The sequence below is a fragment of the Nicotiana tomentosiformis genome, chromosome 2 (assembly GCF_000390325.3).
Source record: "Nicotiana tomentosiformis chromosome 2, ASM39032v3, whole genome shotgun sequence".
In the NCBI taxonomy this organism is placed as follows: domain Eukaryota; kingdom Viridiplantae; phylum Streptophyta; class Magnoliopsida; order Solanales; family Solanaceae; genus Nicotiana; species Nicotiana tomentosiformis.
The window spans coordinates 124,103,732-124,121,212 of NC_090813.1; the positions used below are offsets into that span (position 1 = coordinate 124,103,732).

General features: G+C 36.5%; 2 protein-coding genes and 1 long non-coding RNA gene across 3 annotated transcripts; all 3 read left to right on the forward strand.

The window, feature by feature from the left end:
- Window positions 1–576: 576 nt before the first annotated feature.
- On the forward strand, window positions 577–1,529 carry LOC138905544 (uncharacterized). The gene is made up of 3 exons (XM_070194064.1): window positions 577–1,042; window positions 1,202–1,300; window positions 1,402–1,529. Exons 1-3 carry the CDS (start codon window positions 577–579, stop codon window positions 1,527–1,529), a joined length of 693 nt encoding a protein of 230 aa, XP_070050165.1.
- Window positions 1,530–1,691: 162 nt separating this feature from the next.
- LOC138905545 (uncharacterized) lies at window positions 1,692–2,015 on the forward strand. Its single transcript, XM_070194065.1, has one exon. The coding sequence runs from the start codon at window positions 1,692–1,694 to the stop codon at window positions 2,013–2,015; it is 324 nt and encodes a 107-aa protein (XP_070050166.1).
- Window positions 2,016–6,350: 4,335 nt separating this feature from the next.
- On the forward strand, window positions 6,351–8,659 carry LOC104116512 (uncharacterized). Its single transcript, XR_690854.2, has 2 exons — window positions 6,351–6,967; window positions 8,297–8,659. It is a non-coding gene; the product is annotated as an uncharacterized lncRNA (long non-coding RNA).
- The last annotated feature ends 8,822 nt before the right edge of the window (window positions 8,660–17,481 follow it).

The window sequence follows — 17,481 nt, forward strand, 5'->3', positions numbered from 1 at the left end:
TGAAGAAAGACGCGGCAATCAAATAGACAGATGAGTGTCAAGAAGCTTTTGATAAAATCAAAGAATATCTGTCAAATCCATCGATGTTGGTTCTGCCTGAACCAGGAAAACCCTTGTTCTTATACCTAATAGTCCTGGAAAATTCTTTCGGCTGCGTCCTGGAGGAACACGATGTAATCGGGAAAACAAAACAAGCCATATATTATCTGAGCAAGAAGTTCACCAGTTATAAAGCTAAGTACACTTTGTTGGAAAGAACTTGTTGCGCCCTAACTTGGTCGCCCAAAAGCCGAGACAATACTTGTTGGCTTATACAACGTACCTCATAACCAGAATGGATACTCTGAAGTATATATTCCAGAAGCCAATGCCAACGGAAGGTTAGCAAAATGGCAGATCCTGCTCACCGAGTTTGACATTGTCTATGTCACTCGCACGGCGATGAAAGCTCAAGCCTTGGCGGATCATCTCGCTAAAAACCCGGTTGATGATCAATACCAACCCCTAAGCACTTACTTTCCGGACGAGGAAGTAAACTCGGTTGAAGTAATTTCAGAGAACATCAATGTCTAGAAAATGTTCTTTGATGGGGCTGTAAACATAAAAGGCGTAGGGATTGGGGCAATTCTGATCTCACCCACAGGTCAACACCATCCAGCCACAACCCGACTTTGGTTCTTTTGCACAAACAATGCTGCTGAGTATGAAGCTCGCATCATGGGTATGAACATGACGGTTGATCTGGATGTACAAGAGTTATTAATCATGGACGATTCTGATTTAATTATCCAGCAACTCCAAGGTGAATGGGAAACTCGAGACATCAAACTCATCCCGTACAGGCAACATGTAGAAGACATCAGTAAACAGTTTAAGTCCGTCGAATTCAAGTATATTCCCCGATTCCACAATGAGCTAGCAGATGCACTAGCTACTTTAGCCTCAATGCTACTATACCCGGGTAATGTTCATATTGACCAGCTCAAAATTCAGGCTCGAGAAAGGCACGGTTATTGTAACGCAATTGAAATGGAGCCAGATGGTGAGCCATGGTATCATGATATCAAAAGGTTTTTGAAAATAAAATAACATCCCGAATAGGCTAGTGGAGATCTTTTCAGAAGGCTTCCAAGCAGTTTCTTTTTGAGTGGAGAGATCCTATACAAAAGAACTCCAGATCTGAATCTTTTGAGTTGTGTAGATTCTCGAGAAGATGAAAGGATCATGAACGAAGTGCATTCGGGAGTATGTGGGCCTTACACGAACGAGTATGTCCTTGCAAAGAAAATCCTCCGGGCAGGTTATTATTGGATGACCATGGAAAAAGGATTGTTGCAGTTTTGTCCATTAAATGCCATTAGTGTCAGATACACAGTGACTTAATTCATTCACCGCCTTCAGAGTTGCATCCTATGTCAGTGCCTTGGTCGTTCGTTGCCTGGGACATGGATGTTATTAGGCCAATCGAGCCGAAAGCTTCAAATGGGCACATATTCATCTTGGTTACCATTGATTATTTCACAAAGTGAGTCGAAGCAGTCACTTTCAAAGTCGTCACTAAGAAAGCAGTGGTGGACTTTGTGCATTCTAATATTATTTATCATTTTGGTATTCCTAAAACTATCATTACGGATAATGCTACAAATTTGAACAACCACTTGATGAGGGAGGTATGCGAACAATTTAAAATTATGCATCGTAATTCTACCCCTTATTGGCCAAAAGCTAATGACGTCATTGAAGCTGCAAACAAGAACATCAGAAAGATCCTTAGGAAAATGGTTCAGGGTTCCATACAATGGCATGAAAAGTTGCCTTTTGCACTATTGGGATATCACACAACCGTGCGCACATCAGTTGGAGCCACTCCCTACTTATTGGTTTATGGCACTGAAGTCGTGATACCCATAGAAGTTGAGATTCACTCTTTTCGGATCATTGTTGAAGCTGAGATCGAGGATGATGAATGGGTCAAAACCAGGTTGGAACAATTGGCTATGATTGATGAAAAGTGAATGGCCGCAGTTTTCCACTTGCAGTTGTACCAACAAAGAATGGCTCGTGCCTACAACAAGAAAGTGCGGCCCATAAAATTCGAAGTGGGGCAACTCGTTCTGAGACGTATTCTCCCGCATCATGAAGAAGCCAAAGGAAAATTTGCTCCAAATTGAAAAGGTCCATACATTGTAACAAGAGTGCTGCCAAATGGAGCGCTGTATTTGGGAGACATCGAAGTAAATGTCCCCGAGACAACTGTCAATGCAGACACGGTCAAAAGGTATTATGTTTGACCCTTTACACAGCTTTAACAATCTCTGATTGGGATGACGAAGACTTTCTTTCTCGCTACCCAAACACTATCAACCCTTTGCAAACCCTTTGAGCCGGTTCCCTTTCTTTGATTACCCTCTTTGGAACCTGAAAGTTATTATTGAAATAAAATGAAATGAAAAAAAAGAGAAGAAAACAAAAGAAAATAAAAAGAAAATCAAAAACAAAGTTCATGTAATTAAACTACGTTCGACCTGATTCCGAAAGGATATATAGGCAACCTCTCTCTGGGGTTTGATCGCACCAAAACAAAAATCCACATTCCCCCAAAAGTGAAAACTGGGGCAGACGTTACAATGGTTCAGCGATGGTTCGCCCAAAAGGTTCCAAAATTATAATTCAATCCAAATTCTTTTATCTAAATCCGTGTCAAGTCCTTTCGATCAATCGGTGAGAATGTTCAAGCATCAGAGGATACAGTTACATGGATCTAATGCAACCAAAATGAGATAAATAAAATGAGAGTCTTATTGGTGAAAACCCTCACATGCACTGTAAGGCGATAGTGAGTAAAGAAATTAAAAATGAGAGTCTTGTTAGTGAAAACTCTTGGAAGGAGAAAATCAAATTGAAGTGCCTACAAGGGAAAAATAAAGTTGAAAAGGTTAAGTCCCACGTGACTAACCGTCTTGCAATGTTTGAAAAGCCAAAGGTTCCCCAATGCTCTGAAATTGAAACTTTGAAGAAAGAAGTCAAAAATTAAATGCTCACAAAGGCAAAATAAAGTTGGAAAGGTTAAGTCTCGTTACGTGACTGGCCGTCATGGCAAAAGTTCGAAAAGCCAAAGGTTCTATGGGGCCAGAAATGTAATCGGTAATCAAGAAACAACCAGTTGCCGCTGAAATCATCATCAAATGAATATGGGCCGAAATCAAATGGCTGAAACACTCAAGGCCACAAAACCAACCACTGTTTTAAATTAACAATTGTTCTTTGTTGAAAAACGAGAAACAGGTGTAATCCAAAGACAACCTTGCAAGAAGCAGATGCAACCAAAAAGGAAACCGCACAGAGACTAAAAGCAGCTCCGCAACAGCAAAACTCCAAAAAGGGAAGTCTTCTCAAAATTCTTTCCTGCATTTTACTCATTCTCTAAATAAAATGAAAAAGAAAAAAACAAAAAGAAAGAAAATTCAAAATCATGGTAGTATAGGATATACCAATCCATAGCTGCATTATCCAATGTAGGGTACACCATTCTCTAGTTGATGACCTTTTAGACATAGGGCACACCACTCCCTAGTCTCCTTACCATCATAGGGTACACCAATCCCTAGTTATGTTTTCCAACATAGGGTACACCATTCCCTAGTTGATGATATCCTATACATAGGGTACACCACTCCTTAGTCTCGTTACTAGTATAGGGTACACTAATCCCTATCTGTATTTTCCAACGTAGGGTACACCACTCCCTAGTTGAGTTGATCTTAAATGCAGGGTACACCACTCCCTGATATCTTTATTGATAGAGCTTAAATGCAGGGTACACCACTCCCTAATATCATTTTTAGACATAGGATACACCACTCCCTAGTCTCCTTACCAGTATAGGGTACACTAATCCCTAGTTGTGTTTTCTAACATAGGGTACATCATTCCCTAGTTGATGATATCCTAGATATATGGTACACCACTCCCTAGTCTCATTACCAGTATATGGTATACCAATCCCTAGCTGTATTTTCCAACATAGGGTACGCCACTCCCTAGTTGAGTTGATCTTAAATGCAGGGTACACCATTCCCTGATATCTTTATTGATAGACTTAAATGCATGGTACACTACTCCCTGATATCATTATTACACATTGGGTACACCACTCCCTAGTCTCCTTACCAGTATAAGGTACACCAATCCCTAGCCGTATTTTCCAACGTAGGGTACACCATTCCTTAGTTGATGATATTTTAGACATAGGGTACACCACTCCCTAGTCGCCTTACCAGTATATGGTACACCAACCCCTAGCTATGTTTTCCAACATAGGTTACACCATTCCCTAGTTGATGATATTTTAGGCATAGGGTACACCACTCCCTAGACTCCTTACCCGTATAGGGTACACCAATCCCTAGCTGTATTTTCCAACATACGGTACACCACTCCCTAGTTGATTGAGCTTAAATGCAGGGTACACCACTCCCTGATATCATTACCAATTTATCTTGAATGCGGGGTACACCACTCCCTGGTATCATTACTGCTTGATTAAGCCGAAATGCAGGGTACACCACTCCCTAACACCATTCCCTAGTTTTTGCTGGTATAGGGTCGCCAATCCCTAGCTGTATTTCCTAACATAGGGTACACCACTCCCTAGTTGATTTGATCTTAAATGCAGGGTACATCACTCCCTGATATCATTCCAAATGTAGGGTATACCATTCCCTAGCCACATTTTCCTAACATAAGGTACACTAATCCTTAGTTGAGACATCATTTAAACAATCAGGGTACACAATTCTCAAAGAATCATATTTTCCCTGGGTACACCAATCCCGACCTTTTATTGCTTTCAATCATGAAGTAGTATAGAGTTTTGTTACAAATAGCTCACGAAATTTTCCTAGTGAAAATTGGGGCAGAAAAATTTTGTTCATTTATTTATTTTGGTGTCTGAGCAGGTTTTACTTCGAGGCACAGAGTTCGAGATGACCAAAAGTAGATGTCTCAATCCAGAATAAAGAAAAGAAAAGAAAGAAGTAAATCCAAAATGCAGAAGCGGATGGAAAAGATGTGAACTGCTCAAGACATGACTAAAGTCACGAGCATTGAAGGTCTCTTTTTGGTTAGAAGAAGCCATAGAACAATGAACTAGCACCTGCAGCTATCAAGCATCATGGTTCATATTAGAGTTTGCGTGAAGAACCAGTCAAGACTCAAGATCAAGCTTCAAAAGACTTATAGATAGGAATCTTACAACTCATAGCTGATAGGCTTGTTTAGTTTCTTTTGATTTTGATTTTGGTGTAATAAGGAGTTCAACAAGCAGTAACAGTAGCAACAACAGTGAAATCACAGCTTTTCGGTAGTCCCAGCTACCAAAATTCCAGAACTACACTGACGTGATTCCTTTATAGCTAAGGATATGTAGGTAATATGAGAAGCAAGGTTCGATCAAACTTTTCCAAAATGCTTCCCATGGATTATCTAACGGTCAAAAATTACTCGTGATTGCTCACTTTATCTTTACCCGAAAACTTTTCATGTTCTCGAGTAAAGAGGGGCAGCTGTGAGCACCTAATTTTTGCCCTACATAAAATTATTCCTAAAAAGCCCCCAAAATAGTTTTCTAATTAGCTTAGATTTTTGTAAAAATATTTCTCTATTTGTTGTTTGCATTTTATTGTAGTTGGTTGCTTTTTTTTTTTTTTTTTTTGCCTAATTAGGAATATCTTAAATCACAAAATGATAAAAATACTTTCATCTTTTATTCTTGTTGCATTCTAACATTTTAGTTGCATTTTAGGATTTAATCATATTTTTAAATGCATAGTTTTAAATCATAAAAAATCATCGAAAAATATTTTATCTTTCATTTAGTGTTAATTGCATTTAGGAATTAATCACGTGTTAGTTGCATTCATAAAATAAAAATCACAAAAAAATATTACTACATTAGTCATTTTCTTTGCATGTTTTAATTTTATTGGCTTAAATTGATTCACAATTTTAATTAGTTGATAAGTGGTTTAGTAATGCAAAAGAGGAGTAACTAGGAGTTCAATTAAGTTGGCTATTTTTGAAAAAGGAATTAGAAGAGAAAAGGGAATTGTTTAGTCTTGTCTTCGAATTGGGCCAATGCCCAACAACCCAATTAAATTACAAAACCCGTCCAAATTTCGCCCCAAGCCCAGTCTCCATAATGCGGTCAAATTCCCCTATAACCCAAATGACCTCGTTTTGGCTTAAAATAATCACAACCATTCATCAGATTTAATCCAACGGCTGAGAACTCCAATCCCTAATCCTTTATAATTGTCCTAACATACCCCCCAAACCCTAGAGACCCCCCCCCCCCCCCCCTTCATTTCTCCATCTCTCTCACTATCCGCTCAGAGCCGCTGCCAGAAATCGCCTACGACGGCGACGCACTCTAAATCCACCCAAAATTTCACCCCATACTCCCCATCACCTCCTCATGCCCCTCCCGTCATAAGATTTCCAAAAAAAACACTAGATCTCTTCGATTACTAGATGTAGGTTTGGCCGAAAATGCAAAATCACCCATTTTCATCTCTTGACCGATTCCGACCCCTTTTCACGTTAAAATTTATATCGAACGATGGATTTTGACATAAGCTGTCGATTGGTGTTAGTTTTAGTGTGATTTCATGTTCGCTGGGAGCTGGTCATTTTCTGTTTGACCCATCTGAAAACTTCAAATAGTTTCTCGCATTCTCTCTCCCTCATTCATAGCCGTCCGAACCATAAGCCAAGAACATAAGGAACGTTCAAGGTAGCAGACCTTTAGGGTTCAAATTCCTCCAACCTCTTCAATTGATTTTTACCGGCCAGTTGATCGATATCGTTATGTGTAGCACCGGTTCCGCTTTCGTGCGTTGAACCAGTGTTCATGTCACGGCATTGGTTGTTGTCCGGGTTTCTTTTGCCGACAGTTGGACCACCATCGGTAATTTCTTTGCTTTTATCCCTAATTTCTTTTGATTTATTTACTTGAGCATGCTTAATGTTTGTCATATGCTTGTAGTGTTAAATGATCAGTTAATTGATTTTTGGTTTAGGATAATTTAAAGATTTTTAGATTAGTTGAATGCATGTTTAATCAGCTATGATTGTATATCGTCTGCATCTGTTAATTGAAGGTCGAATTAGCTAAAACTCTTGCATATTTTTGTTCCCTGATTCTTGTTTGGGCTTTGAGGAATTCGGGCTTGTATTGATAGGTGTCATTGGGCTAATATCACTTGATCCAGGCCCAAACGTGTGAGGTTGGGTGAGTTTAAAAGGTAACAAAAGTAAATACAAGTAAAAGAAGTCTGTGATTTGCAAATACTAAAATAATGAAGGGTACTTTACGAGGCTTAAAAGGGTAATTGGAGAATTAAATATTTTGATTGAATCTTTTTATTATTTGTTGGAAAGGTTCCAGAAGAGATTAGTCGGGGCCAAAAAGCAATAAAACAATAGAAATTAGGTCAAAAGGGAACTTAAGGTTTAAAGTACAAGGGGGAGGGGGGGCTGGAAGGAAAGAGAGGAACATCTGAAAGGGACAGTTGTACAAAATCTGTTAGAGAAAGATGCCTTTTCCCCTATTTTTTAGAGTTGTCATATTTTTCAGATCATTCTCTCATTTTGCTATAAAAGACACCCCTCCCGCAGATTTTAGGACATATTAATTCCTGCATTTTCAGACACATTTTCCTTTCACTCATCTTTACTCTCATTTTCACGCAAAAGTTCTGGAATTTCAGCGTTAAAATTTCAGAAAATATGAGAAAAAGCTAAAAAAAAAAAAAGGAATTCTTCTCAGTTTGCTTCAATTACAGCTATTTGGCCTCATATTTTTGGGATTGAAGTTCAGTCCAGTTTCAATTTCTGCTATTTGTTGTTGTGTTGTCAAGTTGTGGTTGAATCTGATTTCTAGCTGCACTTCTAAAAAATTAGAGTTATATTTTCCTTCTTCCTTGTTGCTTTGGCTGTTGTTAAGGTACGGATACTCTCCTTCGATATAACAGTACTCAAATGCTATAATATCATCAGACTTGCAATCATGGGTCGACTATATGTTTGATAAATGTTCCTTGAAGTAGTTTAGTCATTTATGTGTTTGATTGAATATTATCTGCCATGTTTGTTTGCGAGTAGAACTGGATCTGAAATTTCAGCATATAGAACTAGTATAAATCTGAACATAAGTGTTCATGATGTAGTAATCATGGAAACATTTTAAATTATATATGTTGACCAGTTAAAATGAAGTTAGAATTGAGATTTTCAGGTTGGTTTGAAGTTGAAGAAATGTCCATATCCAGCAGTAATGTATTGACCAGTGCTATATAGATCTGGAATTTTGAAGAAGAAATATGGAGGAGTTCGTTTGTATTTTGATTTGATCTCAGTTACGTTGTTATTTAGTTTAGGATTTGGAGACTATTTCTTATGGATAGTTTTTTTTTTGGTGTAAAAATGAGTTGAAAACAGGTTTGTTGTTATGAATAGAATTGTACTTAGAGTGAATCTCTATCATTTAGAGAGTTTGTTACTTTGTGGCTAAGTCATTTCCTCCCCATAAATAGATGGGCTTTACCTCATTGTAAATGATCTGAAATTCAATAAGAATTACCTCTCTCTTTCCTTGCAATATTATTCTTTCCTTATTGTTTTATTTCACGTTATCAGCACGAGACTCTACCGTCTCAAGAAACTCTTTGAGAAGACTAAGGTATAATTTTTCTACTCTTTTAATAATGTTTGATATTATGAAACGAAAGTTCGTTGCCCTTAAAATTTCGGGCAAGAACTATATGTCGTGGTTGTTGGATGCTGAAATCCATTTAGATGCAATGGGTCTTGGAGATACCATTAAAGATAAAAATAAAGCATCTACCCAAGACTGTGTTAAGACCTTGATTTTCTTGCTCCATCACCTTGATGAAGGGTTGAAAATAGAATATCACACAGTCAAAGATCCACTTGTTTTGTGGAATATCTTAAGGGAAAAATAGGACAACTTAAAGTTGGTCACACTTCCAAGCACGATATGATTGGGCTCATCTGAGGCTCCAAGACTATAAGTCTGTTTCTGAATACAATTCGGCGATGTTCAGAATTACTTCTAAGTGGAAACTCTGAGGAGATAGTATCACTAACTATCATATGTTTGAAAAAACGTTCACAACGTTTCATGCCTCCAATATGGTCTTACAATAGCAGTACCGAGAGAAAGGTTTCAAGAAGTATTTTGAGTTGATTTCTCTTCTCCTTGTGGCTCAACGAAACAATGACCTGCTCAAGAGAAATCACGATAATCGACCTATTGGGTCTACACTATTGCCTGAAGTGGATGAGGTGTATTCCCATTATGCTAAGCGTGAAAAAGGCCGTGACCCTATTCGTGGTCGTGGCCGCGGACAAGGAAGAAATTTTTCTGGTATTAATCATCCCCCAAAGAAAAATAACCACCAAAATTGGAAAGGGAAAGATGAGAAGCCAAAGACAAATGGTTGAGAAACCGAATGCTACCGTTGCGGTGGAAAAGGGTACTTGGCAAATATTTATCGTACACCAAGACATTTGGTTGAGCTTTATCAAGCACCTCTAAAGAATAAAGGCCCTGAAGCTAATTTTGTCTATGACAATGAATTTGACATCACCCATTTGGATGTGACAGATTGTTTTGAGCACCCTAATAAAAAAATAGACTACTTGATCGGTGATAGATCCGTGATTAAAGATGATTGAATAATTTGATTTTTATCTATTCATAGTAATTAGTGAATAAAGATCATGTAATCATAGTCTTTACATCAATACTAGTTTTTCAATTAGTATCAATTAGTTTAGCGATAGTCGGTTATTTAATAAAGCTTTCGTTCTATCTGACTTTGTTTTGATTAATCATTATTTGTTATTGATTTGGTTTACTTAACTTTTCTGTTGACTAGCAAAACAACAAATTGATAATTGGTTAAGTACTAAACAGACGAAAGAGGCTAGTAAAACGAAGAACATCTAACACCAAAGAAATGAACTTAATGTTCTTTATTCTTGGACAATTAATGAGTCAAATAATAGTTAATAAAACTTGGAGTTCTCCGTCAATTTTGATATTTGAGAAGTACACTGAAATCAGAGGCGGAGCTAGGATTTGAAGTGTGTGGGTTCTAAATTTTAAAATAAAATACTGCTTTTAACAAGAATAGAACCCCCATATTTCCCAGTGAACCCACAGTCCTTACCATTGAATCAAGACCCCTTTTGTTACTGGATTCGGCAGTATATATTTATATAGATTTAGTAAATATTTCAATAAAAATATAAGGTTCGCCCGAACCCACACCCACTGCTGTAGCTCCGCCCCTGTCTGAACCCATGTCTACCAAAATGAGTTTAGGCTTGCATGTTTTACATTAAAAATTATTGGTGGAAAGTTTTAAGAATCGGAGCAGAATGATAAGAGAGAAATTAACTTCTTGTTATGTTAACAGTCAACTTGTTCACTATTACATTTTTTAAAATATGTGACAATAATTGCATTATTCTTAGCTATGTAATTGTTTGTATCATAATTAGAGTTTGCTCGAAATTGCATTAAAAGTCACTATTGAACCATTGATTTAATTTTATTTATTTTTTCTTTTTCTCTAATAATACTGATGTTTATTCATATATTTCTTTTGTATGTCAAACCATGTGAATCAAATATGGATACCTCACAAAGCAAACTTGGATCGAGTTTTAATTGTAAAAATATTTAATTAATTGATTCATATACGACACATACTATATTCAAAGAGAAGAAATATTTCTCTCATTTAAGTATGTATAAGGCAGATGTTACTATAATTTTTAGTAGTAGTAATTTAATTGAAGGCTCTGAAAGAGCTATTATAACTCTACCTAAGGGAACAATGCTTATCATAAATAATGTAATGTTCTCCTCCAAGTACAAGAGGACTTGTTGAGTTTTAAAGATATCCGCTAAAATGGATATCATATTGAGACAATAGATGAGAATAACCTTGAATATCTCATCGTTACCAAAAATATCTCTAGCCAGAAAAGGGTTATTGAGAAATTCCCATCTTTGTCTAGTGGACTGTATTGGATAAGAATAAGTTCAATTGAGGCACATTCTATTGTAAATCAAAAGGTTACTAATTTCAATACTTTTGTACTTTGACATTATCGATTGGAATATTTGTGGACCTATTCACCCACCTAGTGGGTCGTTTAGATATTTTATGGTCTTAATAGATGCGTCTTCTAGATGGTCTCATGTATGCCTATTATCATCTCGCAACCCCGCATTTGTAAAATTAATGGCACAAATAATTCAATTACGGGCACAGTTTCCCGATAATCCAATTAAGTCTATTCGACTTGATAATGCTGATGATTTTTTATCCCAAGCATTTAATGATTATTGCTTATCAATTGGGATAAAAGTGGAACATCCTATAGCTCATGTTCACACTTAAAATGGCCTTGTAGAGTCTTTAATTAAACATCTGTAATTGATTGCAAGACCGTTACTCGTGAAAACAAGGTTACCCATTTCTGTTGGGGTCATGCCATTTTGCATGCAGTAATGCTTCGTCTCAGACCGACAAATTATCATAAATATTTCCCGTTGTAATTAGTTTTGGGTCATAAACCTAATATATCCAATTTACGAATTTCTGGATGCGCAGTATATGTGCTTGTAGCCCCGCCATATCGCATCAAAATGGGTCCCCAAAGAAGGTTAGGAATATATGTTGGATTTGAATCGCCGTCCATTATTCGCTACCTCGAAATATTAACGGGAGATTTGTTCACTGCTCGATCTACAGATTGTCGATTCGATGAGGTATTTTCTCCAAAATTAGGGGGTGAAATTGGTGAAATCAAACGGGAAATTTCATGAAAAAATCCATCATTATCTCATCTTGATCCACGCGCCTCTATTTGTAAAAAGAGGTGCAAAAGATTATCCATTTACAGAAAATATCAAATCAAATTCCAGGCGCATTTACGGATCTGAAAAGGATAACAAAATCACATATCCCTGTAAAGAATGTTCCAATCCGCATTGATGTCCCCGTTGGACAATCTTCTAGTGTCATAGCTAACGAGTCAAAAGCAGGCCTAAAACGTGGCAGACCATTGGGTTCTAAGGATCGAAATCCTAGAAAAAGGAAAACAAATGATCATGATGGCACTATGAAAGAGTCTCATGAAGAAATCCACGATTTAACCAATCCTGAGATTCATGAGAAAATCACTGAGCATGATACCCAAGAAAATAAGGAACTACTAATAAATCCAATCGATATTGAGACAAATTTGAAACAATGGGATATAGTGGTGGATTATGTCTTTGCATACAATGTTGCATCTAGCATTATGTAAGATAGTGAGGATCCTGAACCTCAATCTGTTGAAGAATGCCGACAAAGACGTGATTGGCCAAAATGGCAAGAAGTAATCCAATCCGAGTTAGATTCACTTGCGAAACGTAAAGTTTTTGGGTCTGTATTCCAAACGCCTAATGGTGTTAAGCCCGTTGGCTATAAATGGGTCTTTTACGTAAAAGGAATGAGAAAAATGAGATACAAAGATATAAGGTACGCCTTGTTGCACAAGGATTTTCACAAAGGCCTTATGTCGATTATGAAAAGACGTATTCTCCTGTTATGGATGTTATAACGTTCCGTTATCTCATTAGTTTTGCTATCCATGAAAATCTTGACATGCAATTAATGGATGTGGTTACAACCTACATTTACGGCTCACTCGATAATGAGATATACATAAAAATTTTCGAAGGATTTAAAATGCCCGATGCACATAATTCAAAGTCCCGAGAAATATTTTCAATAAAATTACAAAGATCTTTGTATGGTCTCTAAATCAATCAAGAAGAATGTAGTATAACCGCCTTAGTAATTATTTATTAAAGGAAGGTTATATAAATGATGCCATTTGCCCATGTGTTTTTATAAAAAAAATAACATCGGAATTTGTTGTACTTGCCGTATATGTTGATGACATAAACCTTATTGGAACTCCTATAGAACTCCAAAAGGCAATTGATTATTTAAAGAAGGAATTCGAGATGAAAGATTTCGGAAAGACAAAATTATGTCTCGGTTTGAAAATTAAACATTTGGCAAACGGAATTTTTGTTCATCAATCTGCCTACACAGAAAAGGTATTAAAACGGTTTTACATGGATGAAGCATATTCATTAAGTACTCTGATGGTGGTTCGATCACTTGATGTGAATAAGGATCCGTTCCGACCTCAAGAAAAGAATGAAGAGCTACTTGGTCCTGAAGTACTATATCTTAGTGCAATTGGTGCACTAATGTATCTTGCTAATACTACAAGACGTGACATAACTTTTTCAGTTAATGTCTTAGCAAGATATAGCTCTGCTTCTACAAGGAGACATTGGAGTGGAATCAAACACATACTGCAGTATCTAAAAGGAACTACTGATATGGGCTTATTTTATAGCAATAATTTCAGTCCCGATCTTGTTGGTTATGCCGATGCTGGGTATTTATCCGACCCACACAAGGCTCGATCTCAAACAAGCTATGCGTTTACCTGTGGAGGCACTGTCATATCTTGGCGATCGACTAAGCAATCAATCGTGGCTACTTCATCTAATCATGCTGAGATAATTGATATTCATGAAGCAAGTCGAGAATGTGTGCGGTTGAGGTCTATAATACATCCTATTCGAGACAAATGTGACAAACTACCCACAATTTTGTATGAAGACAATGCAACATGCATAGCCCAATCGAATGGAGGATTCATAAAAGGAGATAGGACAAAGCACATTTCATCAAAGTTATTTTTCACACATGATCTTCAAAATAATGGTGATATCAATGTGCAACATATTCGTTCAAGTGATAATATGACTGATTTGTTCACCAAATCTCTACCGACATCAACCTTCAAGAAGCTAGTGTACAAGATCGGGATGCGAAGGCTTAAAGATGTGAATTGATGCTCTCATCAGGGGGAGTTAATACACGTTATACTCTTTTTTCCTTACAAGGTTTTGTCCCATTGGGTTTTCCTTGCAAGGTTTTTAACGAGGCAACCAAAAGACGTATTATTAAATACGTGTACTCTTTTTACTTTACTAGATTTTTTGCCCATTAGTTAAGGTTTTAACAAGGCACATTACCTATTGAGTAGACATTCAAGGGGGAGTGTTATGAATAGAATTGTACTTAGAGTGAATGTCTATCTTTTAGAGAGTTTGTTACTTTGTGGCTAAGTCATTTTTCCCTCTATAAATAGAGGGGCTTTACCCCATTGTAAATGATCCGAAATTCAATAAGAATTACCTCTCTCTTTTCCTTGAATATTATTCTTTCCTTATTGTTTTATTTCATTTGTAATAAATCCGTTCATTAATGAGTGTAACTAATCAATATGTCAACAAATGCTGCTCATATTATGTTTTTTTTCAAATTGGTTGAACTTTTTGTGTAATTGATATATACCTCTTATTCGTGTGAGCCTATGAGGACGTAACTTCTCTCCTTTGTCATTTGGGCCTCATTCGGAGCCCAATTCTGAAAATGACTATGTTTAAGGCTTGTAGTGAGCTTGGCATTGGGCTGGCCATTTCAGGGGTCTTCAGATTCGAAAACCATAAGAGCTGCGCCTGGAACTTGGCTGGGCTCATATGGCTAGGCCCAACTAATTGTGATGAAGGCTCAATTTGGGCTTAATTCATAAAACTGAGTTTGCCTTGATTTAGTTACAATATCGTTGCTAAGTTTAATCAATTATCCTTGCTTGCCTTTAATTAACCAAATCACCAGAATTTATATTTGAATTACAGTGGGGTGTTCGTCCTCTTCAATAGAGTAGTGATTCACGGTGAGTCTTCTGTCAAAGCTAAAACTACCTATGCAGGTCCACCATGCTTTTTCCATAATTCCACTTCACAAATAATCTCAAAGTTAGTTTAGAATATTAACTTATGAATATTAGTAGAATGCTTTAGGCGCATTCTAATATATCATCATGATAATGCACATGTTTGCGTGATATAATTATGATTCTAAAAATAAATCAAAGTATGTGTTCGCGCGACTTTGGCCAAAAACAATCTTAATAATTAATAAAACGCGATTAATTGTGTACACGTATGCGTGACATGATTTTAGCGCACTAAATAAAACAGGTTTACGCACATGTGATATGTTTCAAAGATAAGTCCATAACGCCATAATTAAAAGCGGTAAAAGATAAAATACACATAGGTTCTAAAAATATGTATTTAAATAATTAATTAAGTCAGGTATGATTAAAGCGACCGTACTAATATCACGGAATCCGAAAATGCCTAATACCTTCTCCCGATTTAATATAATTTCTTACCCGATCTTCTGTGTTTCGCGGATTTTAAAACAGAGTCAATTTCCTCGATTTGGAATTTTAAAACAAACCGGTGACTTGGGACACCATAATAAATATTCCAAGTGACGACTCTAATTAAATAAATAATCTCATTTCGAATAATGTCACTTTAATTGAAAAAACTTCTTTATCTTCGAAAAAACAAGGTGTGACAAATACTACAACAAAATCAATTATCCCTCAATCTCATGCTAGTAGACATCAGCTCAATGTAAATGCTTCTTTTGGATTCATAATATTTCAATACTCTGTAGTTATGCAAAATAGTACCCCAAAAAAATGACAGTCTCTGTTATATATGTAACCATAGCCATGCCCATGGTAAGGGACCAATTTAGAAATAAAGAAGTCACAATTCAATTGTAATGTTACAAGTGCAGTAGCTCTAAACAAGTGTAACGACTCGACCGGTCGTTTCGAGAGTTTGTCACGATCCGAAATTTCTTCCTTCGGACCGTGATGGTGCCTAACATTTCACTTGCTAGGCAAGCCAACGTTAGAATAATATTAACTAATTTTTAAATTAATTTTAAAGTACTAATAATCAAGGAAACAAAAGCGGAAGCAAAGTTTGAAATATAGTGAAATAATCCATAAAAACAACGGTGTCTAAATACCACCCCAGAATTGGTGTCACAAGTGCACGAGTTTCTAGAATAAATACAAATAAAGATCTGAATAAAATTAAGCTGTCTGAAAATAAATACACAGCTAAAGTAAAATAGACGGGGACTTCAGAACTGTGGATGCCATGCAGTTATACCTCAAGTCTCCTTCGAGTAGCTGAAATCCGAACAAGTCTATGGTACGCCGCTGGGACCAACTCCAAAATCTGCACAAGAAGTGCAGAGTGTAGTATCAGTACAACCGACCCCATGTACTGGTAAGTGCTGAGCCTAACCTCGACGAAGTAGTGACGAGGCTAAGGCGGTTCACTTACATTAACCTGTACGCAATATTAATAACAACAACAAATAATAGAAATAAATCAGGTAACTCATTTATAATAATTGAAGCCAACTCAGCAGTCATAATCCATTATTATCTCACCCAATTCTGTTGCAGCGTGCAACCCGCTCTCACAATATATTCACAATCAATTCTGTTGCAGTGTGCAACCCGCTCTCTCAATATATTCCTTTTAATCAGGTTTGTCATATATTTATTTCAATCAAGTATATATATAGACTTTTAAATAAGTCCATTGCGGCGTGCAATCCGATCCCCCAATATTTACTTTTAAATAAGTCTATTGCGGCGTGCAATCCGATCCCCTAATATTGACTCTTAATAAGTCTGTTATATATTTATTTCAATCAAGTATATATATAGACTTTTAAATAAGTCTGTCGCGGCGTGCAATCCGATCCCCCAATATTGACTTTTCAATAAGTCTATTGCGGCGTGCAATCCAATCTCCCAATATTGACTTTTAATAAGTTTGTTGCGGCGTGCAACCCGATCCTCCAATATGGACTTTTTAATAAGTCTGTTGCGACGTGCAACCCGATCCTCCAATATATCCATTTCAATCAATTCTTATAGAAGAAATTTTTTCAATAAATGCAACAATTAATATAAAATTATAAGACAAGAAGCATACAACAATTATGATTTAATTATGAAACAAATAATGACAAATAGCAAATTATTATAGAAATCAGGGGAAAAATAGGCAGTTTAATATTTAATATGCTAAATGTCAAATAACAATTAAAACACATAATTCAAATAACATGTAACAATTAATGAAGGAATTCAATAATTAATATTTGACAAAGAATAGGAGAGAAATAATTATTATAATAATTAATTTATAATTTAAAATAATTTATGATTTTTCAAGTAAGCATGCAAATAATTAATTTGACGACACATAGACACTCGTCACCTCGCCTATACGTCGTTCGCATGCAATTAACATAACAAATAATTTAAGGGTTCTATTCCCTCAGGTCAAGGTTAACCACGACACTTACCTCGCTTTGCAAATTCCAATCAATTATTCAATCACAGCCTTTCCTT